The sequence below is a fragment of the Callithrix jacchus genome, chromosome 9 (genome assembly GCF_049354715.1).
Source record: "Callithrix jacchus isolate 240 chromosome 9, calJac240_pri, whole genome shotgun sequence".
Lineage (NCBI taxonomy): Eukaryota > Metazoa > Chordata > Mammalia > Primates > Cebidae > Callithrix > Callithrix jacchus.
Window position 1 is genome coordinate 13,341,005 of NC_133510.1, and position 24,073 is coordinate 13,365,077.

The following is a 24,073-nucleotide window of genomic DNA, read 5'->3' on the forward strand; positions in this document are numbered from 1 at the left end:
CCTCTGGGCCTGCATTTCCATGCCTGCAGAGTGGTGCTGGGTTGTGAGGGCTGGACCCGTTGCGCCATGAAATCCCCATCACATTTCTAAATCCCCCGACGTGGCGGTTGTCTGACAGTGCAATAAGAAGAGCAAGGACTGGGGTTCACGCGGGGACCTTGAAATCCCCACATTGCCCTCAGCTGGGCAGACTGAGTTCTTGCCCTTGACTCTTGGTGGCTTTTGACAATGTATCATCCCTCCTAGAGCTGCTGATGAGATGCTCTGCGCACCTCAAAGAGGAAAGAGAGTCACTCATAGGCACTGTCTCCCTTTCACCTCCTTTCTCTTCACCCTCCAGCTTCCCTTCCTTTCCCCAGCACTGCTGTGAGGGCCTGTGGAGGTGATACAGGGATCCAGGGCATATCCAGGTTGTAGAAGGGGAAAGGTGGCATTTCCTCATGCCCTTCCTTTTCTGTGTCCCCTCGCTGGCTCATCTCTCTGGCTTTCATGCACTGCTGTCTGGTCCATTCCTCCCCAAGCCAGGGTGAGGTACTGGCCCCATTGCCCCAGGGGTCCCTGCTATGTCTCTCTGCTCTGGGGGTGGGAGTCACTGTGCTTCACCCACAGGCCCTGACTGTTGTCTGTTTTCTTTCCCAGTCCCCATTTGGCCTGCACCCTGAATTCTAACCTGCGGGGCCCACACTGATCTGGAGTGCTGGGAACACAGAGTTTTCCTCCAGCCCTGGTGATGCTGAACCGCACAGGGAAAACTAACTGTCCTCCTCCCTGGGAGACTGGGTGTGTGGGCTGCAGGCTGGAGACTTGGAGCAGTGGCCGCAGCCTGTGCTGAGGAGGGGAGCCAGGCTGGAGGCTGGGCTAACCCCTTCGGCAGGGATCAGGCTTGGGATGGCTAGGGGCCAGACACCCGCCTTGGTGCACCCTTCCAGTGAGAAGAGGCAGCATGATGAGATAGGAGAAATGGCTGGGCTCAGGCTCCGCTCTTCTGTGCTATATAGCTTTGGCAGGTCACCTCTCTAGGCCTCAGTTTCCTCATCTGTAAAATGAGAGGGTTGGGCAATGTGCTTGCGAAGGTTCCTCCAAGTCCTGCGAATCTCCCACCTTTCCCATCTCTTAGTGCATTGGTAGCACTGCCCTAAACACTGGGGCATGCTTTGTCATCTGCCAGAGCAGCTGCAGGTCCCAGGGCAGTGCTGGGTGTTAGGGATCATGGGGGAATGAGTTGGTCATTTGTTATTCATTGAACAAACATCAAATAGCTATTGTGTGTTGAGAAAGGGGCCATGCAGGGCACCCATGTTAGTGTGTATGTGTGTGCCAAGAGGCATGGCTCATAGTCTCAGGGAACTTATGGACCCAGGTATGGATGGGGAGAGGTGAGAAGGAGGAGCATGGAGAGTGAGGAGACCAGGGGGCCTCCAGCTGCAGGGTTGAGTGCAGAGCTGAGCCCCGATATGCCCCAGTGAAAGCCGCAATCCCTCATGCTTGATTCTGTGGCCATGCAGGCTGGGTCCTGGAGGCCCTGGCATGCTGACTCAGTGCCACAGAAAGGAGCCCCTCCCCAAAGTCCATAGGCCACTGACTGCCTGGCTTCTCTCTGAGGTGGAGAGGGCCCGCTCCTGCAAAGGAGAAGGAGAAGTGGGAAGCCGCAGGCGCTAGCAGGGGAGGTGGGCCACGCCGGCCAGCCAGCCTGGATTTTAGAATCACTGTCTCTTCCTCACTCCCGCCAGAGAAAACATGCACACTGAGGCGCCAGGTGCCATTTTGCCCAGGCCTGGAAGGCTTCATTGGGATTCTGTATTGCTCCCCTGCACCCGCCTGGTGACATTTAGCAAGTCCATTCTTTCTGTAGAAAGCTGTTTGCTGAATAAAAGGTTATAAATCACCCATCCCCTTGGAGACGCAAACAGCCCAAATCTCAGCACTCTCCCAGGAAGCAGCCAGTAAGAAGGGCAGAGGCAGGAGCCGCTCAGAGGGGAAGGGTGAGCCCCCAGCTCAGCCCTGTGAGGAAAGAAGAGGAGGGAGGGAGCAGCTTCCGCCTGGGCTGCTGGCCTGTGTCTGGGCATCATGGATGCGGTGACATTTGCTTCCAGAATTTGGCCCTCAGCACTCTTGAAGCTGACATCTCCATCCTTTTGTGTCTTATTTCCACAGAAGACATTCCAAGAAGGAACGTGTTCTTACTAGGCCTTATCAAGTGATAGTAATAGAAGGCGTTCTGAGCTCAAAGAGCCACACTCGTTCCAGTATTAACCTGCAAAGGTTTTGCTTTTGGTGTTTTTGAGACAGAGTCTTGCTCTGTTGCCCAGGCTGGAGTGCAGTGGTGCGATCTTGGCTCACTGCAGCCTCAAACTCCCGGCCTCAAAAGAACCTCCCGCCTCAACCTCCTGAGTAGTTGGCACCACTGGCATGTGCCACCAGGCCTGGCTAATTTTTTAAATATTTTTGTAGAGACGGGGTCTCACCGTGTTGCCCAGGCTGGTGTCAAACTCCTGGCCTCACACAATACTCCCACCTCAGCCTCCCAAAATGCTGGGATTACAGGCATGAGCCACTACGCCCAGTCTGTTTGTTTGTTTTTAAAGGAGAAATCAGCCTCAGTTTCTTCATTAGTAAAATGCTGGTAAGAGTACCTATCTCATACGAATTAAATGCTTTCAATGTACACGAAGTGCCTGAGGCTTAGTGAGTTATCTGTGTTAGCTAGTTCTTTTCTTTTTTTAATTAGAGACAGGCTCTCTCTTTGTCACCAGGGCTAGCTAGAGTGCAGTGGCATGATCAAAGCTCACTGCAACTTGAACTCCTGGGCCCACGTGATCTTCCTGAGTAGCTGGGACTACAAGCTAAATGTTAGCTATTTCCATTATTAACTTTCCTACCTGAAAGCATAGACATTAAAACCCCCAGTCCCATTCCCCATGCACAAGAGAATCTTCAAACATGGCTCAGAGTCCGGTCTACTAGGCAAACAACAAGAACTTGCTGGGACTTGCTGGGCTTTGCTGGGAAGGGGTTCACTTCAATCTGGGAGCATCCTGCAGCCTGAGGAAGCCCAGTCCAGAGGCTGAGAGTCATGTGGTGGCAGGCCAGCAGCAGGAGCCAGCCGGGGTTAGGGTCCTCTGGGGCTGGAAGCCTCTCCCTCTCGGTTTTCACATGGCTGGGGAATTTGGCTCTGCTCTATTTCCTTTCTGAAATGTTCGCTTCAGCAGGTTTGAAAGCCAACGGATGGGGAATGCTCCATGCTGGCTGTGAGTGGCCTCTTTCTGGCCTGGATGATTTTTTCCAATGTGAATTCCATGCGCATGGAGAGCATCGGGGTCTACCATCTCCGTGAAATGCAGGAACCTAGCTTCTGGGTTGAGCTACCAGGAGAAAGTTTCCTGGATGTTCCTTCCCTCCACTGCATCTGCTCCATTCTTTGTTAAATTCCAAGGCATATCGGGTCAGATTTCATTATTTCATTTCCATGGAAATGTGTTGGCCAGAGTATAACAGGTTTGTTCTTCTTAGGGGACATTTAGAAGTGAAGACAGATTGTCAACTTCGACAGTCTGAAAGGTTCTGCCCATTCATCGCTGGAAGAAATTATTTGAGAACATTCTGCCCGTATTACTGTGTGTAATCTCAGTTACCTTATTCCCAAGGAATTCCCATGAGGAAGGGGAGAGCAGCCTGGGGCCCAGGTAGACCTTCTGTGTCTGGAGGAGATAAAAGGAGGCCCAGGCAGGCGTTGTGGCTCACACCTGTGGTTCCAGCTCTTTGGGAGCCAAGGCACTGGGATCCCTTGAACCTGGGAGGTTAGGGATACCGTGAAATGTGAGAGTACCACTGCACCCAGACTGAACAACAGAAACCTCATCTCTACAAAAAAATAAATTAACAGCCAGGTGTGGGGGCAGGCACCTGAGGTCCCAGCTCCTAAGGAGGCCAAAGCAGGGGAATCACTGAAGCCCGGGAGATGGAAGCTGCGGTGAATTGTGATCACACCACTGCATTCCAGCCTGGACAACAGAGTTAGAGTGAAAGAAAGAGAGAAAGAGAGGAAGAGAAGAATGAGGGAAGGGAGGGAGGGAGGAAGGGATGGAGGGATGGAGGGACACAGGGAGGGGTCCAGCACAGGCAGGAATAGAAGATTTAGGGTCATTTCCACTGCTTTGAAAACGTTACTCAGCCGCACCAGAGGAATGGAAGGAGAAGATCTTCAAAAGTGGTGTCTTCGGGGTTATGGCCTTGATCCTCCACCTCTCCACTTTCCCCCGCCCCGCTCCCCACCACAGATAGGCGAGGGATTCTCCTAAATAGTCAACAGTCGTGAGAGTTTAAGACCTGCTTACTCCTGAAGCTGGAGATATTGGGACTCCCCGGTCCAGGACTGAGACTCCCTTTGGCTTGGTCACTTTGGCGTATAAATTGGACTTCTATATGAAAATGGACCTACCTGACACCCAGTCCTTGCCTGACTACTCAGGCCTTTGCTTTGGAGGAGTCCGTCTCCATCTCTGTGTGATAGCTATGGCTGCAACAGGCCAGTCTGACATGGGCCTTCGAGGAGGGGCTTCCGGGGCATCACTGTCTCCTGGGCAGAGTTGTCATGTCTTCAGGAGGGCCTTCAGTGAGCAAGCAGGCTGTGAAACATGGCAACAACTCACATAGACCAGCATGTGCTGTGTACCACAGGTGCTGTTCGGAGAACCTTACATGCAAAACCTCTTTCCATCTCACAACATCTGGGAGGGAAGTGCAGCTAATCTGTACCAAATGAAGGTACAGAAGAACAGAGAGGTTAGGGAGCTTGCCCATAGTCACACAGCTAATCAGTGGCTTAGGTCTGAAGCCAGGCACAACGACTCTATCACCTGAGCCCTTAACCCCACACCATCCAGCCTCTGCATCATTCCAAGACCCATGTGGTCTGGTTGCTTTTTCAGTTCTTGTCAGTCCCCAGTCATAAATCATAACGCTGAAGACCCCTTAGACAGTCAACTGGTCCAGCCCTCTCATTTTACCCTGGCAGAAACTGAGGCTAGGGGGAAAAGAAATGGTTAGTCTCCTGGCCAGTGGCAGAGAAATTGAGCAGAATCAGGTACTATCCCACCTCTTGCCTTGGCTTTATTTGCTATGCACTGATCTCATTTGGGAAGAAAGCAGAGCTGAGAAACTGATTTGTAAGTCTCGAGATCTGAGCCAGATTCAGCTTCCTCTCTCTGGTTGTGTATGTATCTTAAAGGGCCGATGGATGGCTATCTAATGATGTCATTTCAGGCAGAATCAGTTGGTGGAACAGGGAGAGGTCCTGGCCATTGACAGGCATGTCAGCCTGTCAATGAAAATGGTCATTCATTAAGCCCTGTTGTATACCAGGAACTTCACACCGACTGCCTCTTTTTAAACTCCTGAAAACCCTGCCCAGTAGATATTCTTGGTGTTGTCTCCATTCTCAAGGTGAGGAAATGAGGCAGCAAGAGGCTGCATGACTTGAACTAAAGCTCCATGACCTCTTCTCATTCCGCCCACTGTTGCTGGCATAAAGCAGGGCTTCTAAAAGGGTGGATCCCTGGACCAGCAGCATCAGCTTCACCTAAAAGCTTGTTAGTGATGCAAACTCTCAGTTTCCGCTCCCGGCCCACTGAATCAGACTCTGGGGCTTGGGGCCCAGTAAACCCAGCATGCAATCCCAGTGCGTGCCTCAGTTTGAGACCCACCAGCACCGGGGATGCTGCCGAGTCCAGCAAATGAAAAATTACCGCGGGGCTTCCAAATCATAAGTGTAGTTTGAAATTAGTTCTTTTGGTATCTGAGCCTCAAGCTGTGAAAGGCAGCCAGCCCTGCCCGGGCTCCCTGCAAAGAGAGTCTCTTTGTTCCCATGACATCACCAGGAACGCCAGCAGTCCTGAATCAATTTCCTCCTCTTCTGTTTTCTTAGCCACGTTGCACTTTTCCAAAACGCCTTGACCTTTGTTGAGCATGTTATGAGTTCTGATGAACAAAATAACTTTCTGGAGGATGGGACTTTTTTAAATTGAATTGTATAAGCCAAAGCTGCCAAATAAACCCCGGGTTTCCACATCCCGTGGCAACAGGTGGTTTAGTTTTCCCTCCTAATCCTGAACCTGGGCTTAGTCTCAGCTAGGAGTGCAAGCTCACACCCTTCCTCCCGGGCCTCAGCGTGGGCTTTACCTTCCAGATCTTCATGTCTCTTCCAGCCAGTTAAAAACCCTGCTGCTACATTACCTATTTTCAGCTCCCAACTAGTTCCTTTGTCTGCCAGACACTGTCTTGCTATCATTTAAAAAAAAAAAAAAAAAAGGTTGAGATGATGAAATTCATTTTGATCACAGGCGTGTAGGATGCTTCATTTCCCTGCAGCACTAACTGATTCCACACACAGATCAATGTTAACAAGTAATTTTATGCAAGATTGTACCTGTTTCTACAGAGGCAGGAAGCATCCATCCTTTTTCCCCAGCCCTCGTGAGGTATTTGCCACAGACCCCGTAGAAGCTCGTAGGAAACAGGGGGAAGCCTGAGCAAAAACAGTCCCACGCGTGATCCACACACCAGTCAGCGGCACCTCCTGAGACAGGCCCAGACATGCTTGGCTGCAAGCAGTTTAATCGGTGCCAGTGTGCTCTAGTTCTCATCCCTCACTCACCTGCCTATGCAGCAGGAGGAAGAGGGGGCCTGTGCCTTCCGCACTGCCTCACTACCTGTAGTCTGGAATCCTCGGGGCCACTTCCAAGTCCATCACAGGTCTAGGTGTCAGCTCTGGATAACCTTGGCAGCAAAGAAGGCTGAGTAATCCTCAGCCGCTAGGTAGAACCTCCAAAGGCGCAGGCCACTGAGGCTCCTTCTCCAGCTGCCAGAATGCCCGAGGTCATTCCTGGTCATCTCTCACTCATTCATTCATCCCACAAAAGAGTGACTGTGTGCCCGTACACCAGGGATGCAGAGATTACAAGAACTGCCCGATCTTAAAGGAGCCTGCAGCCTCGTGGGGAGGACAGGCAGCAAATGTTACGACAGGGAGATAAACACAAAAGGTGGGACCCAGGGCAGCGGAGGTCAGGGAAGACTCCTAGAGAGGTTGAGAACTAAACAGAGACGTGCAGGGTTGGGGCTGCGTGACAGGAAGAAATAACAGCCTGCACCAAAGTGGGGGCGTGAGAGCAGTACTGTAGGAGGGACCATGCTGGGGAAGGGGCGAAAGAAGCTGGAAGCAAACAGGGCCTTGTTTGCTTTGCTGAGGGACTTGGGCTTCACACTAAGGATATGGGAAGCCCTGGAAGACATGTGAGCAGGGGCATGAGCCAGGGACCAATTGAGCCTAGAAGGATGCTAGGACGATGGTTGGGCTAGGATGCCTTGGCCTAAGCCCCATTATCTCTAATAGTAATGCTGGTGAGGAGGCCATTGCTGTTAGCAGCCATGGTGACTAAGGCTGAAGCCCTAAGCCGCAGCTGTGGGTGTGGAAAGGGAGAAGTCGGCAGAGCCCAGGGCCGTGGAGAAGCAGCAGGGCCATGGCTGGTGTGGGAGGAGCCAGGAGGCCAGCGCCAGTGGTGTCCGAGCAGATGAGAATGCAGAGTACGCATGTGCTTCAGGCCCCCTGTGTTGGTGCTCCACCTACTAAATAAACATGCAAAGATTTTCCGTTTCAGGGGCAGGGAGATGCTGGGTTCGGGGACATTTCATCTGAAAAATCTATCAAACTAGACATTGTCAAATATTTACTCAAGCAAGTTAAACTGTTAGATATCTAGAGACACTAGAATGGGGGCAGCCACTGGACAGTGATAGTTGAGAGGGGGATAGGACCCGGTTTCAGGTCAGTGAGGAGGGGAAGCTGCAATGGATGAGGGGCACCTCCAGAGGAAAGAGCCCACCTGGGGAGGGAGGATGTTTCCAGAAGGGAGCAATTAACCATGTCAATGCTGCTGTGAAGGGGCTTGGGTGAGGTCAGAGAGGGGCCGTTGGATTTGGCAACAGGGCAGCCAGCAGCGGCCATGGCAGGGAAGTGTTAATGGGGTCCTGGGACTGGTTGAAGAGTGAATGGAGATGAGGAGGTGGAGACTGAAAGAGGAGAGAAAAGGGGCAGTGACTGGAGAGCAATGAGAGCCCAAGGCAGGGTTTTAATTTGCAAGATGAAAAAGATAAGTACTTGGGTGCTCCTGAGAATGAGTTAGGACAGGAGGAGGCATAGTAGCTATCTAAAAGAACACCTGGAACTTCATGTGCCCCAAGCTGAAGACTCCATCTCCCCTCCAGCACGTGCCTGCACCACCCTACACTCACCCTAGAGAACGGTACCTCCAGCCCCCTGGGTGCTCCAGCCAGAGCTCCAGGATGCAGCACTGACGCCTCCCTTCCCTCACTTCTCACATTCCCTGCATCTCGAGTCCCATCTGTTCTTCCTCCAAGATGCAGCTAAATCATTCATTCAGTTTGTGTCCACTGCTCTTGCCTTAGTCCAGGCCCCATTGCCTCTAGCTTGGACCTCGGCAGTAGCATCCTAACTGGGCCCTGCTTCTCTTGTTCCCTGTTCGACTCCCATTCATTGTCCCCCCAACAGCCAGAGAAATCCAGAGAAATCTTCTGATCATACCTCTGATCATACCCTCTGTTATGTCCCAATGCAGTCAGGATAAACTCCCAAATCCTTCTCATGACCCTCACAGCTAACAGATGGAGCCCCTGCCTTCCTGCCTGCCCCATGGTGGTCATCCTCCCCATTACTGTCTGCATTGCAACCTTGCAGGCCCTTCCCAGCTCCTTAAAAGCTCCTCCCTGACATGAGCCTTTGCCTGTGCCTCCTCCCTTAGCCCACCTAAAAGCTCTCCCCTCTCGCCTTCCTTTGGCCACCTCCTACTCATCTTTCAGGTCCCAGCTCAAATGCCATGTCCCCAAAGAGGACCTTCGAGACCTCTTCTGGGTCCCCTTCTGGGACCCTGTCCTTTCCCTTCGTAGAATTTGTCATGACTGTAGGTAAAGAATTATTTTTGACTGTGTTTAATGCCTGTCTCTCCTCGCACCAAGACAGAGACTGTGTTGCTTACCACTTACACCGGATCCCTAGCACAGCCTTGCACAAGGGAGCTGCTCAGAGCATGTTGCTGAAAGAGTCAGCCAGCCACTGCCATGGGGCACAAAAAGCACCAGAAAGGGGAAGGCAGGAAGTCAGGGATGTGGGCTCCAGGCATCCAGGCCAGCTCTGAACCTGCAGGGTGACCACAGAGCCCCGTGCTGACTGCCCACGCACACACCAATAAGCACGCCTGTGTAACTGCATCCACGTGCTTCCCCTCAGCCTCTTGCAGGTCCCCACCAAGCCATCTGGGTAAGATCACAGCCCCTAGGAAGACATGCATTAGCGCCAGCCACTGAGTAGCAGACAGCCAGGGAGGGGTGGGGGAGAAGAGGGCACAGGGGGCCACCTGGCCCAGGAGATGCCAGCAAGGAATGAGATGTGTGCAGTCTGCCCGCGGGGCTGCCTCTTGTGTTCTTCAGTCTTGTGTGTAATGAAAAAATACTGGGATAATGGTTCATATTGCACAGGCTTGAGAAGATGAAGTCATTGCTCGCTTAGTGAAGCACTTAGAGCCATACTCAGTAAAGAGCTCGGAGGAAGCCTTCCCCCACTGGAGTGAGGGCCCCCTTGCTGCCCCATGCACACACAGGAGTGGAGAGGAGAGAGCCCAGTGGGGCAGGGAGAGGCCTCCCAAGACAAGGAAGCCGAAAGCCTAGCTGTGGGGGTGTGGAGCAAGCCCTCTGTGGCCTTAGTTTTGTCTTCTGTAAAATGGGGAGATGACACACCAGGACAGACCCCCGGAAATGTGTGGTGCTCTTTACCTTAAAGACGACCAACGAGGAGAGAGGACTGCAGGCTGTGCCGGGTGGGGCTGCGGTGTGGTTTTGGTAAACTGTCCACACTCAGCTCCCCATGAAGATTCCAGGGCAGCAAAGAAGGCTGGAAGGCGGGGATTAGGAGTGCTGGTAGACGCTGCAAGAGAAGAGAAGCAGCAGGGCAGAGAGTGAGAGAGGGGAGCGAGAAAAAGAGGGGACAGTGCAGGCAGAAGCTTATGCTCAGGGAGTGAACAGAGGCTTGTGCTGGAGAGGGCCAAGGTTTATGGATGCTTCCAGGGGGATGGGGACCCTGGAGTGAGCAGGGCTTATGGTAGACAGCACAGTCCCACCCAAGCCACCTTCCCCAGGATGACACAGGCCCCATCAGGAAGGCAAACAGTGATCAGTGATCCCCCTGGAGGAGGGTGGGGCCAAAGCCACCAGCCAACCAGAAGTACTGCTGTGGCTGTCTGCCCCCTGCCATTGGGAGTATCTGTGTCAGAGATGGCCAGTGCCTCTGGGTCCCAGTACTGAGAGGTCACCTGGTCCAACCCCCAGCTCTCTAGCGAGGAAGTGGCCTCCTCATTCAGGAGGGTAGAGTGTCCCACCACTCAGCACAGCTTCGTCCCCTCCAGCTGGGGCTTTCGCAGCCAGAACATGTCAGCTTTTCCCCGAGGGTCTGAGGAACCCAGGATAACACCTGTTCATGAAACCCTGTGGTGGCAAATGCAGGGAGGCGAGGAAGGCAGGACAGCAGGATGCACGGCCAGGGGAAGAACTACCTCTGTTTATGCCTCCATCCACCCCTCCCTCACCACCCCCACTGGAAAAGCAGCCCCAGTAGCCAGGGGGGACACATGCTCCTGAGGACTGCTGCCTGGTGGCCCGTGAGCAGCTGGACTTGCACTTTAAAAACCTGCAGTGAGGCCTGCCCTTGCACTCAGCTCAGTCGTTGGTTTCACAATTTAGGAACAACCTGGAGATCTTGCAGAGAATGCTGATTCCTAGGCTTCGCCTCCAAATATTCTAATTTGCTGGATCTGGGGTGGGGCCCAGCGATCTGCGTTTTAACAAACCACCTTATAACTGCCATGGGGTTCTGAGAGCACACACTGCAAGATGTTGGATGAGAGTCCCCGCCAGCTCCGCGGCCCAGGTGTCCACCACTGCAGCCCAAGAGGGGTGTGTTCGGCTCTCACTCTGGGCCAGCCTTTCCACCTGGCTGCCTCTCCCGCCCCGGCCCTTGGCTCTCAGGCTCCCGGCTCATTACTGGGGCTTTCAGCCGCAGCCCTGAGCGAGCAAGCGACTGCTTGTCACCTGAGTGAACGGCTGGAAACTGGGCCATCGTGCTTGGCTGGGCAGATCCCACCCTCGCCAGCTGCTCCCTCCGCCTCCTACGGAAGCCTGCCCCCACAGTGCCCGGGGCCTCCTGGCACCCCCACCATTGCAGGGTGAGACCTAGTCTGTAGCTCTGGGGCAGAAAGTACACAGAGAGGCTGTGGGAGGAAGGTGGATGTGGGAGGCCAGGGGCCTGAACCTCAGCATTCAGAAACAGGGAAGGGGCAGGGTACATAACAGATGGGGGCAAGTCCTGTGGGAGCAGCAGGATGCCACTCAGAGGGACCAAGGGCCATTCTGGGGCCCTGTGAGGACCCAGGCCTCTTCCTTGGCCTCTCAAGAGGCAGCACCCCTGGGCGGAGAGGGTGGGATGTGGCCGCCCCACACCGCCCCACCAATCGGCAGCACACTTCACATCTTTATCTCTGCCAGTCTTTTTCTGTCTCTTCCTCTTCCCATCGTGTCTCTCTCTCCTCGTGTCTCTCTGTCTCCCCGCTTTCTCCCTCTGTCTCTGTTGTTCGCTTGTTCTTTGTCTCGCTCTCCAGTCTTGCTCCTTTTGGGATCTCGCTCCTGCCTTTTCCTCCTTGCCTGTCACTGCCTCTCTTTCTCTCCTTGCTCTCTCTGTCTCTCATTAGGCTTTCCTTGTCCCTCGCTGCCCAGCTGCATCTTCCTGGCCTGCACGCTGACTCCCATGCTGTGTGACCTCACTGGTTCACCTCCTCCAGGCTCTGCCTCCATACCCGTCAGACCACAGCCTCTTGGTCACCAGCCCTGGGCAGTGTCACTGTGTGGCTCCGTTGTGCCCAGTGCTGGCTCCTGATGGGGTAGGCTATGGGAACACAAGGATGTGGCCGCACAGGGCCTTTGGAGCTCATGTTTGGCTGCAGAGCATGCAGGGTGGAGGTGACGAGGGCCACCGGGAAATCAGAGTAGCCTCTCACCTGGCTGGCCCTAGAGGCCCCTGCTCCCCAGCCATTCACCTCAAATGCCCTGACCCTGGTGCTGCCGAGTCTCATGCTTGGGCAAGATGCTCGCCTCCACCCCTAACCCCACCCTCACTTGCCCTCCATCCCAGCCGGCAAGCCTGAGAGGAGCCGGCATTGACCAAGCCAAGGACAGCCTGCAGCCTGAAGATGGCTATGGGCCCTGCCTCGGGAGGCAGGGAAAGAAGAAAGAGAAGGAGAGACTCCCAGCTCCCTTTCTAAGAGTCTTCAGTAATGCTCTTTCCTCCTTATTCTCCCCAGAAAACTGTGGGAGAGGTAGTCCATGGACCACCAAGCCCTGACAACCATTGCTGTGGCATCTCCCCTTTTTTTCTCCTAAAAACTGACAGCAGAGTTGGGATCTCCATGTCTTCTAGGCAGTGGGTGCAGAAGGGAAGCTGAGGTCATACAGGAAGTGGGTCCCACTCAGAGTTCATGCCACCATCACAGGGCCACTCAGCAGGTGTTTTCTGTGCCCTTGGTGTGCTGGGCAGGTGGACCAAGGGACCGTGGGAGCAGAGAGGGGTTGCTTGCCGGCAGTGGGCAGTGTCAGGGGCAGTGTGCAGGAGCTGTGCCACAGCCAGTGGGAGGAGACCAGGGAGAGTGGGTGCAGAGTGGGCAAACATGAGTTCTGAGAGTCCATCTCATCTAATGCACGTGGTCTGGTTCTCCCAAAGGGAAAGCAATGCCCAGGGGACACTGGGTCCCCTGCTTTGCCGGGCCTGGACTCCTTCTTTGCTGTACATAGCCTTGGGGATGGAGCACCCCAAAGGGAGGTGAGGCAGGGTGAGGGCGCTCGGAGGGTTCGCCCTCCAGCCCTGCAGTGGCGAGTCCCCTGGATCACATTAGACCAGAGGAAGGCGCCTGCTTAGCTGCGGAAACTGACATGTGACCCCACACACTCACACTGAAGCTCCCGACATTCAGAGGTAAACCGCCTAGGGTTGGAGGCAGCATTTCAGAGGTAGCAAGGACCTTGGGGAACAGGGACTCCAGCCTCCTCCCTTTTCGGAAGGTCACATGGAGGCCCCAGGAGTGAGGAGGTGAGCCAGAGTCACACCAAGTTCACAGGAGGGCCAGGACCAGAATCCGGCCCTGTGTGTCCAGCTGTGTCCTCACATTAAGCGCATTTGTCATTTACTCTTCAGAGGCCACACCTCCCACCATAGCCTCCCCTGAGCGCTGGGGCAGTTGGAGGGGGCTGGGCTGCAGAGAGTCCCATGGGCTTGAGGGGCTCTAGTCCTTACCGTTCAGCCTATGGCAGAGGGGACCCAAGGGAGGACTCAGCCACCTCCAGACCCAAATGAGAAAGTGAAATTTAAACCAGGGAGAAACACAGGCTCCCAGCAGTTCTCTGAAGGAGCAGATGAGTAAATGCGTTCCTTGCGTTATTTATGTTGAAAGCTTTGCTTGAGATACTCTGAGGTTAAAGAGGAAGGAACTAGGATTTGGAGTCAGAACACCCAAGTTCAGCCTCCCTCCTCCCCTGTGTCCTGGGCCACTGAAGCCTCTCCTGGCCTCAGGGTTTGGGCTCTGGAAGGTCTACTATGGGAGGTGGGAGGAGACAGTCCTCTTGGGGCATTAAAGGGAGACCCCTGGGGGTGAGTAGCCTGGGGGACCCTGCACCCATCCTGGCTGGGAACAGAAGCCAGCAGGAATGGGTGTTGGGGGTGCTTAGGGGTCTGCCTGGCCTCACACCCCCTGTGCCTGCCCTCAGTTGCGTGGTGGACGAGATGGACTTCTCCAGCATGGAGCTGGACGAGGCCCTGCGCAAGTTCCAGGCACACATCCGTGTGCAGGGGGAGGCCCAGAAGGTGGAGCGGCTCATCGAGGCCTTCAGGTAGGGCCACTCCCCAGCTCCACTCCCCAGCAGACTTCAGGGTGGGGAAGCTGGGCCTCTGTGAGACAGGAGACACTATCAGGTGGTTTGGGCAGGGATCAGAAACATCCCTTCTGGTGTGGGCGGGAGGATGGGCTGGGGAGACAGAAGTGAAGAAAAGAAAAGGGACTGAGCCCTCAAGCTCCCCAGGCTGGAAACATGGGGCATTTGGGGGTATGGGAAAGACCAGAATATGGTACAGAGCGGTCTCCTGGACCTAAGGAGAGCTGAGACACTCCCTGGACACTCCCCTCCTTTGCTGGGGCCTGGGGCAGGGTGGGCGGAGGTCTCAGCATCGCTCTGCCTCTGACCCTCCCCCCAGCCAGCGCTACTGCATGTGCAACCCTGACGTGGTGCAGCAGTTCCACAACCCCGACACCATCTTCATCCTCGCCTTCGCCATCATCCTCCTCAACACCGACATGTACAGCCCCAACATCAAGCCTGACCGGAAGATGATGCTGGAAGACTTCATCCGAAACCTCCGAGGTGAGGAGATGGGCACAGGGCCAGGAGGGGCAAGGCCACGGTGCAGCCTGCATCCTGTGAGTGTGCATCCCTATCACAGAGTGTCACCTGCTGTCTGGGCCTGGTCACCCAGAGCAGGCTGGGAACATTGCTTGTGTGCCAGGTGGCTGGGGACTTTCCACCAAAGCAACAAGCACCTTGGACAGCGCCTCTTTCCCTCCATGGAACATGGTTGGCTCTAGGCCCCTGACATCAGAGCTGGTGGCTCAGTGGTGCCAGCCCTTCCCCTCCACAACTTATGAGGAAGGAGCCAGGACCCTTGAGGTCCTGGGTCCATTCAAGTCAGCCCGGCAGATAACTCTCTGGCACCGGCCGGCAAGCCCTTCTCACTGCTGCAGCGTACTGCCTGCCCGGAGCACACCAGGACTGGCAAAGTGCAATGTGTGCCCAAGTGATTTTTTTTTAGTCTTTAAAAGAATCAAAGTTACACACGCACATAATTTAATAAAGTCAAATAATCCTACAGGCTTACCACAGGAAAAAAAAATAGTCCCTGCCCCTCTGCTACTCACCTTCTTCAGGAGCAACCACTTTTGATGTTTTTTTGTTTTTTTTTTGAGACGTAGTTTCACTCTTGTTACCCAGGCTGGAGTGCAATGGCGCGATCTCAGCTCACCGCAACCTCCGCCTCCTGGGTTCAGGCAATTCTCCTGCCTCAGCCTCCTGAGTAGCTGGGATTACAGGCATGAGCCACCATGCCCAGCTAATTTTTTGTATTCTTAGTAGAGACGGGGTTTCACCATGTTGACCAGGATGGTCTCAATCTCTTGACCTCGTGATCCACCCTCCTCGGCCTCCCAAACTGCTGGGATTACAGGCTTGAGCCACCGCGCCCGGCCCACTTTTGACGTTTTTAGCCATTTACATTCCTTCTGTATGGCTAAACCACATGCTTCTGCTTCTTTATTTTTTCCTATATCTTTTGTAACTGGCATGAAGTCCATACTGTGAGTGTGTAAGCCACAAGCTGGGTGAGTGTTTATGTGCATGTGCACTGTGTCCTCACACCCAGATTCCGATCTGGGTCATTTTCACCTGCCCAGAATGTTCTCTCCTGTCCCGTCCCAGTCCATACCTTTGCCCAAGAGTAACAACTATTCTGCCTTCTGTTACCATTGACGAGCCCCGTCAGCCCTTGAACTTCATCTAAACAGGGATATGCAGTATTTACGCTTTGGTATCTGGTCTCTTTTATACACTGCCCCTTGGTAATTATTATTTCTGTTGCCGAGGCTGGCGTGCAGTGGTGCAATCCAGTGGTTGCTCACTGCAACCTCCACCTCCCAGGTTCAAGCACTTCTTGTGCCTCAGCCTTCCGAGTACCAGGGATCACAGGCATGCGCCACCACACCCAGCTGATTTTTGTATTTTTAGTAGAGATGAGGTTTCACCATGTTGACCAGGCTGGTTTCGAACTCCAGACCTCAGGTGATCTGCCTGTGTCGGCCTCCCGAAGTGCTGGGATTACAGGTGTGAGCCACTGTGCCAGGCCCTTGTTAATTATTTTTATTTTAAGCATTATCTATGAATCCCTCTTTATAGAAAGTAAGGGTTTAGCCCTCTTTCATTCTCCTTCCCCGACCCATCCCACTCACATCAGTGTTCATGTTATTAAGGCTCTGCTCACACTCCAAAGCTGAGTCTGCAAGTGCAGAATGATTGCAACTCCTTTCTGTCTCTCCTCTTCCTTGGAGTTAATGCTTCTCTTTCCATCTGCTTAACTCTCAGTGTGCCTCCTCTGGTTCATCCCCAGCTTCCCACCCTACGTGTCAGGCTCTCCCTACATCCAGACCCAGGAGGTGGTGCAGGAGCGTCATCTTCCGGGAGCCTCTGGTCCTGCTCCGGCGTGGACAGTGGCTGGGCCAGGGACAGCCGGCATCCCAGGCCTCCTTTCCTCACTCTCGTGTTAGATTCCCGGCTCCCGCATGTCAGAGCTTCCTCATTTTTAGTTTACTTCCAGAGAAAAGGCCATTTTTGAGAATTTACATTTCTGAATCTGTCTTCTGTCTTTGCCCTTGGTTGGGAGTTTGGCTGGAGATAGAATTGCAGCCTGAAAACATGCTGATCAGGATTTCAAAGGTATTCCCCCACTGTCTTTTAGCTGCCAGTGCTGCTCCGCCATCCCAGCTGCTGGCTCCCTGTCTGTTACACACTCTCTCTCTCTCTCTCTCTCTCTCTCTCTCTCTCTCTTTCTCTCTCTCTCTCTTTCTCTCTCTCTCTCTTTCTCTCTCTCTCTCTCTCTCTGTCTCTCTCTCTCTCTGTCTCTCTCTCTCTCAAGCTTGCAGGTTCTGCTGTCTGCCCTTTGTGTTCTGGATTTTCACGCACTGGTCCAGTTCTTTCCTCCATCATGCCCAGGGCTGGATTGGTCCTTTCCATCTAGAAACTCGTGTCCTCCAGTCATGGGAAGTTTTCTTCAATGCTGCGTTAATCACTTCTGCCCTCCATTTCCTCTGGACTCTCTTTCTTGAACTCCTGTTATTCTGCTGGTGAATCTCCTAGTCTGATCCTCTAACTTCTATAGTTTTCTACCCGCCATCTTCGTTGACTTCCTTCAGTAAACATGTCCTCAGCGCTGTCTTTCAAGTCTCCTACCAAGTTTTTTTCATTCCTGCTGTCATATTTTTCATTCTCAACAGCTCTCTTTTGTCCTTTCGATGTTTCTTTTATTGCATTTAATTCTGGCTTTGCAGATGCAATATCTTCTCCCGTCTCTGTGAAGATATTAATATTGATTCCTTTGTTTGTTTGTGTTTCTCCCTGCTTGCCTCTATGCCTTCTGGAGTTCTGTTTTTTTCCCCCCTGTATTTCTTTCTCTTTCATGGTATAGACTCTCCGAATACAGTTGATGAAATCTGGTTGCTCATTAATATTTAAGATCAAGCTACCCACAAGCTGATGGAGACCTCTGTGAGCACGGGTGAAGGCTGCTCACTGGTAGACTTTCTTGTAGGGTGATTTAGTTAAGCCTTTCATTGGGAGACCCCCACTGCAGTATCTTGAGATTTTTTTTTCTTGTTCTGGCTGATACCCAGAAGATAAATGTCCAATCTCTTGCCCAAAACGTGTGATTCTGGCTGCCAGAGTTCTGAGATCTTTAACTGGGAAGTGGAGTTGAGGATTAATGTACAGATATCAACTTCCTCTCCCGGTTTTCAGCAGACTCCCACCCTACCCTGGGTGTGGAGTTCTTCAGCCCGGAGTTCTAGAGAATGGGCCCCCAGTCTTTTGCTGGAGTGAGGAGGGGATAGGGAAGCCCAGCAGCTTTCTAACCCGTTTTCAGCCTGTTTTCCTATTTTCAGCCCACCTTCACCTTCACCTTCAGGGGCTGCTGAAGCCTCTGGCTCGAAGCCCTTTTGGGGCTGTGTGGCGTTCGCGCAGCTTCTAGCCTCTTTGCTGGTCTAGGTTGCAGCTTTCTCGGGTTTGCTAATCCATGCACTTACTTGTCCACTTTCTAGGTCATGGGGTGCCTGCGTCTTTGCTCCTGTTCTCTGTCTTTGTGGGTTTATACCTTTCTAAAAGACTCCTTTCTCCCAAGTATTCAGAAGCAACAGAGGCGTGCAGCCTGCCATCTTGAACTGGAGGTATCCATGTACTCAGGCTTTCTCCCTGCTTTTTCTTACCCGAAGCCTGATTTCTTTCAGCCCCCTGGCTCTGCATGGCTCATTTGCCTGACTTGAAGAACCAAGATCAGATGTGGAAGAAGCCAGACCAGGCAGGGAGCTGTGCAAGAAGGCACGGTGTCCCAGCACTTTGGGAGGCTGAGGCAGGTGGATCACGAGGTCAAGAGATCGAAACCATCCTAGTCAACATGGTGAAACCCCGTCTCTACTAAAAATACAAAAAATTAGCTGGGCATGGTGGCACATGCCTGTAATCCCAGCTACTCAGGAGGCTGAGGCCGGAGAATTGCCTGAACCCAGGAGGCGGGAGTTCTGGTGAGCCGAGATCGTGCCATTGCACTCAGCCTGGGTAACAACAGCGAAACTCCGTCTCAAAAAAAAAAAAGAAGGCACAGTGTCCTCTCAGTAGCTGGGAACACTCCTTTGAGAGATGCTTGCCAAAGTTGTTTTATTTTTAATTTTTCCCTCTTATAAAAGAAGCATATAGTCATTAAAGAAAGATGTGGAAATAGTAGAAAGAAGATATTTTAATTGCCTGTTTCTCCAAAAGAAATGTGTTTTCCTGTTGGCATGTTCCCCGCCGGTGTTTGTTGCCAGAGTTTAATCATTACTGTGAAGCAGGAGGCAGGATGGGGTGTCCTCACCTGCTTTGCCATAGGGTCTGCCTGCTCTCCCCTGCTGTCAGGGAGAGAGGAATCTCTTCATAAACTAATCCCTCTACACCTCGCTCCCTACTGGAGGGGAGGGGAGACCCAGGAGGAGGAAGATCCAAAAGAGTATAAGACAGGACCTTGCCGGGATGCTGGAGCATTGGGGTGGAGCAGGGGGTGAGACAAACACAAGCAAGATGGTAGGACCGCAGAGGCACAGAGGACCAGCAGGAACACGGAGGCTGTATTTGGCCATCAGGAAAGAGACCTGGGAGGTGGGCATGAAGACTGTGGTTGAGGAACATCGGGAGATGAGGCAGGAAATGTGTGTTGGGGCCATATTATATTGTTAGTTTTGGTGGCCACCTAAGAAGCTTGTTCTTAATTTAATGGGTATGAGGCACCAGCCATTGCAGGCTTTGAAACACAGCATGGTGAAAATCAAGGCCACTCCCTAGGCGCTGCAGGCTGGGTGGGGGTCTCTTCTGTCCATCTCCGGGGCTCTGACACCCCCCTCCCAACTCCACTACTGCCCCTGCCCACTCCACGTTGTTAGGTGTGGATGATGGCGCTGACATCCCCCGGGAGCTGGTGGTAGGCATCTACGAGAGGATACAGCAGAAGGAGCTCAAGTCCAATGAGGACCACGTCACATATGTCACCAAGGTGGAGAAGTCCATCGTGGGCATGAAGACGGTGAGTGTCCACAAGTCACCTGTCTCCCGTCTCTCCTTTCTTCCTGGACGTCCTTTCCATTCTCCTCCTTGCCTTTCCAAAACCCTTTCTTCATATCGGTTCACATCGTAGCTGTGGAGTACCTGCCGTGTGCCAGACACTGCATCTCTTTTTTTCCTTGCCTCATTTCCTCCTTGCTTCTTGCCACCAGATACTGCAGCAGGAGAGAGTGAGACGAGATGTCAAGAAGGACTGCCCAGTGGTCTAGGGTGGAAGCATCTGGGTGGCCAGATGCGATTCAGGATACCTTTCTTGGGACAGCATGAATACCAGGCATTCCTGGATGGTTCTCATGAGTAGAAGGCAGGAGTGGGCTCAATAGGCTTGAGGCTGTGGCATCACCATTGAGGTTCCCCATTGGTAGTGACCTGTGTCCTCGGCAGCATGTTCCAAGCCTGCAATGATATTTAAAGTGGGCCTTCTCTGTAGGCTGCTCCACTTTATACTATAAATATAAAGGTTGTCGTGGGGGTTCCAGTTCTTCCTCCTTAAATTGCTGGCTCGGGGGCAGTTCGGGAGTTTGGAGACCTCTTCTGAGCTGGGCTCCCTCCACCCAGTCTCTGCAGGGACAGTCTTTTCTGCTTTGAGAGCCTTTTTATTGCTGAGATCTTAGCATCTGTCTGGTTGCAAGCAACTGGCTTGTCTTACATGCTGGAGTACATGCCAGGTGTCCCTGTGATCCCCACACTCTTGCACACTTGCATCTGTGCAATAGAAAAGGGGTGGAGGTGTCATATCTGCAGGCCACAGCCTGGGACAGGGGATGCCCTCAAGGTCATAGAGGGAAGCAGGTTGACAGTGCCTGGATTAGAACAGCCTGAAAGCTCTTCTCAATTTCCTGTTCCTGTCCCTCTGTCACCTCATTTACTCTGACTTAGTGAACCCCTTCTCCTCTGGCCCCGCTCCCCAAGAGACATGAGGAGGATGAGCCCTGGGGACAGGGTATGAGCATGCGAGGAAAAGGGCCTCAGCCTAGGAGAGAGGAGGGGGCGAGTCAAATCCGCCCCACCACAGAACCAGATCCCTCCCCCTCTCCCCAGGCCCCATCTCCTCTTCTGGAAAGTGAGCGCTGTGGGTGGGGAGGCCTCGAGGCCTCTGCTCTCCCGCTGAGCGCCATGCCCTGTGCACAGGTGCTCTCTGTGCCCCACCGCCGCCTGGTGTGCTGCAGCCGGCTCTTTGAGGTGACAGATGTGAACAAGCTGCAGAAGCAGGCGGCACATCAGAGGGAGGTGTTCCTCTTCAACGACCTGCTGGTGGTGAGTGGCTCCCGCTCCGGGACGGGGCTGTGGGGGGGCTGCCTGCTGCCCTGATCAGCCTGCACAGGGTTGCAGAAGTGGACAGGAAAAGACGCCCAGAGGTTTCAAACAGAACACCTGCTCCATGGGACTGATCTGCCTTCATGGTGCTTCCACGCCATGGGCGTGAGGGGGCTCAGGCAGACATGCTAATTCCTACGCATAAGTGATGACACCACCCAGATGTCAGATGATCTGCTCATGGGTGCACAATCAAACTGTTAATGAACTGGATCCCAGTATGGCCTCTCCACACTCCAGGAGGCCCTGGGCAGGGAGCACACAGGGACGTATGTGCCTCACACCCCAGGGCCTGGGAGGAACAGGGCCTCGGTGGAGCGTGCTCTGTCCCTGAGCCTAGGTGAAGCTGGTGTATCTGTGTGTGTGTGTGTGTGTGTGTGTGTGTGTGTGTGTGTGCGTGCACACACCTGTAGCCACAGATACTCTTTCTTTGCTGTTTGAAAACAGATATCCATTCAACAAGTATTTAATCAGTGCTGGCCGTGCGCCACGCCTCATTGTAGGTCTGGGAAACCGTGAGCAGGACTGAATCAGGTCTGTCTCACTCTCGAACCGGCCCTCTCCATCTGTGAGCCACATTGGCACTGCCTCTAAAATGATCACAAGCCTCAGCGACCTCCCTCCACACTGCTACAGTCTTAGTGCATGCCTGGTAGGTTCAGCGACACACCTGGCAAACCACACCAGCCTCCACATGGCTTTCCCCACCTCTAGGGTTCACCCCCCAGAGAGCAGCAGTGTGATCTCTCTGGAGTGCACACTAGGCCCCGTGGCCCTTTCCCCTGACCTGCCTCCCCGCCCTCTCCTCGGCCCCGTGAGCCACCTCCCTCCTGCGGGCCAGGCCTTTTTTCTTGCTGCTCCTTCTTGCAAAGCTCCTGCAGACCTTGCACCTTCTTCTTGCCTTCCTGGCCTCCTTCTTTTCTTTCAAGTCTCAAATCAAATGTCACCTCCTCTGGGAGGCCCTCCCTGCCTACCTAGTGAGGTGGCCTGCCCAGTCACTTTCTGTTCCGTACCCTATTTCATTCTCTTCAAAACACTTAGCATCTTGGTTTTGGCTTTTTGCTGTTGTGCTTTATTGTTTGATCACCTGATGGACACTCTGACTGTCTTCCTCCACGTCCCATAAGCACCTGGAGGGCAGGGGCTGTGTCCCAAGTTCTCCCAAATCCTCAGGGCCCTGCTCGCAGAAGGTTCTGAGTAGAAATTTGTTTATTGAGCAACCAGATGACTTTACTAAAATGAGCTTTCATTTTAGTAGGGGAGGGAGATAGAAAATAATTAGGAAAACAGACAAGATATTCTCAGATTGGGGGGAAGGTGCTATGAAGGCCACAAACCAGGTGACAGCAGGGAGAGTGACTGGGGCAGGTTTGGGTTTGCCTCGGTTTGTGTTTCAGAGGGGATGGTCCAGGAAGGCATCTCTAAGGAGGCAGCATTTGAGACCTCAGTAATGAGAGGAATGCAGCCATGCGGAAAGCTTCCGGGAGAGTGGTGCAGTGGGAACAGCGTGTGCAAGGGACCTGCACTGGAACTGAGCTTGCCCTTCTCAAGCTACAGAAGGGAGGACACCGTGGCTTGGGCAGAAGGCCAGCCTAAGGCAGGGACCGTGTCAGATGGGTTTTACAGGCCAGCTCAGGCCCTGGAGTGTTTTGTGCAGTGAAGAAGCACGTTTTGATATAGTGTGTGTACATATATGTGTATGTGTGTCTGTATGTGCACATTCATCATTGCGTGTGTTTCCCTGTATGCTCGTGTGTCCCCCTGGGTGTCTGCACATTCATGTGCACACACGTGTGTTTCCATGAGTGTCTGCACATCAGCACATGTCTATCTCCTGAACAGATTCTCAAACTTTGTCCAAAGAAGAAGAGTGCCTCCACGTACACATTCTGCAAGTCAGTTGGCCTGCTGGGCATGCAGTTCCACCTCTTTGAGAACGAGTGTAAGTCTTTGAGAAAGAATGAATGAAGTGGCCGGGGCGAGTTGAGGGGAGAAGGGCTGGACAGTAGGGTGGTTGGAGGCATGAGTGCCCCAAAAACCCCGTGCCCTCCTGGCTGGCTCTAGCCCTCAGCTGCTGCTGCTCACAGCTCACTGGGGCCTGGGTCTGCTTTCCAGTTTACTCTCATGGCATCACACTGGTGACCCCACTCTTGGGCTCTGAGAAGAAGCAGGTGCTGCATTTCTGCGCCCTGGGCTCTGATGAGATGCAGAAGTTCGTGGAGGACCTGAAGGAGTCCATTGCTGAGGTGACAGAGCTGGAGCAGATCCGGATAGAGTGTAAGGATGTGGACTCCCCAAGGCAGCTGGTGGGGACTCCTATTCAGCAAGGAACAGGGGCAGCTTGAGACAGACACGCCTGATTCCAGGGAGCAGCGTGGCCCTGCCCTGGCCCTCCCCATCTCCAGGCACCCCCGCACCGTGCTGGCTGCCAGTCACACACAGCCTGGGTGGGAGCACCACTTTTCATGTTTCTTCATGATTTAAGTGAGGCACGCTGGCGTGCGCACATGTGTGTACACAGATCAGCAGGCACGTGGGGCTGCGTGTGGGCCTCTTGGAATAGAGTGTTCTGCTGCGTTTTCTCAGGATGACCAAGCGAGCTGGCCAGGCAGGTCCACGGGGCTCCGGTGCTTTTCTTCCCACCAAACCTTCTGCTGAATCCTCCCCCACTGCGGCCCAAGTCTGTGCATTGCATCTGGTTGGCCTCATTTCTTCACTCTCCTTTAATCTTGGATCATCCTTCTGCTTAGTTTTTACAGCATTGTCCTTTGGAAGAATTTAGGCTGCCTTCTTACTACCCTCATGGTAGTCTCTGCTCCTCCAAGGGATGCCTGGATTCTAGATTGTTCCCATTGGGCATTTTAGAGAATATGTGGATCTCTTCCTGCGTCCAGGTGGCTTCTTGGCCGCTTTGGGGTTAAGGGAAGAGCGGCGAGCGCCTGCAACCGGTACCCATGTACAAGCTTATACTTATCGCAGCAGCTCCAGATAGCCTTTAAGGGAAAACTAAATAAGAATGGATGCAGAAACTGAAACAGAAAATGAAAACAGGCTTCAGGCCTGCCCAGATGGCCACTTAGTTAAAAGTGTTTCTAAATTAATATCTATTTATTAGGCACTAGGAAAGGTAGCGGGAGTTTTTGAGCAGGGGATCGAAGTGACAGGCTGGTGCTTTTGAATCACCATT

General features: G+C 53.3%; 1 protein-coding gene across 23 annotated transcripts in view; it reads left to right on the plus strand.

The window, feature by feature from the left end:
* IQSEC3 (IQ motif and Sec7 domain ArfGEF 3) overlaps window positions 1-24,073 on the plus strand; it is a 114,578-nt gene that overhangs the window by 79,060 nt on the left and 11,445 nt on the right. For all 23 annotated transcript variants that reach the window (XR_013522466.1, XR_013522468.1, XR_013522465.1 and 20 more), the window contains 6 exons: window positions 13,876-13,998; window positions 14,360-14,526; window positions 19,392-19,531; window positions 20,701-20,826; window positions 22,729-22,828; window positions 23,002-23,163. Coding sequence is in view for 9 of the 23 variants with exons in the window: in XM_078338324.1 (XP_078194450.1) it covers window positions 13,876-13,998; window positions 14,360-14,526; window positions 19,392-19,531; window positions 20,701-20,826; window positions 22,729-22,828; window positions 23,002-23,163 (818 nt within the window). In the remaining 14 variants the exon portion in view is untranslated. The remainder of the gene's footprint in view (window positions 1-13,875; window positions 13,999-14,359; window positions 14,527-19,391; window positions 19,532-20,700; window positions 20,827-22,728; window positions 22,829-23,001; window positions 23,164-24,073) is intronic.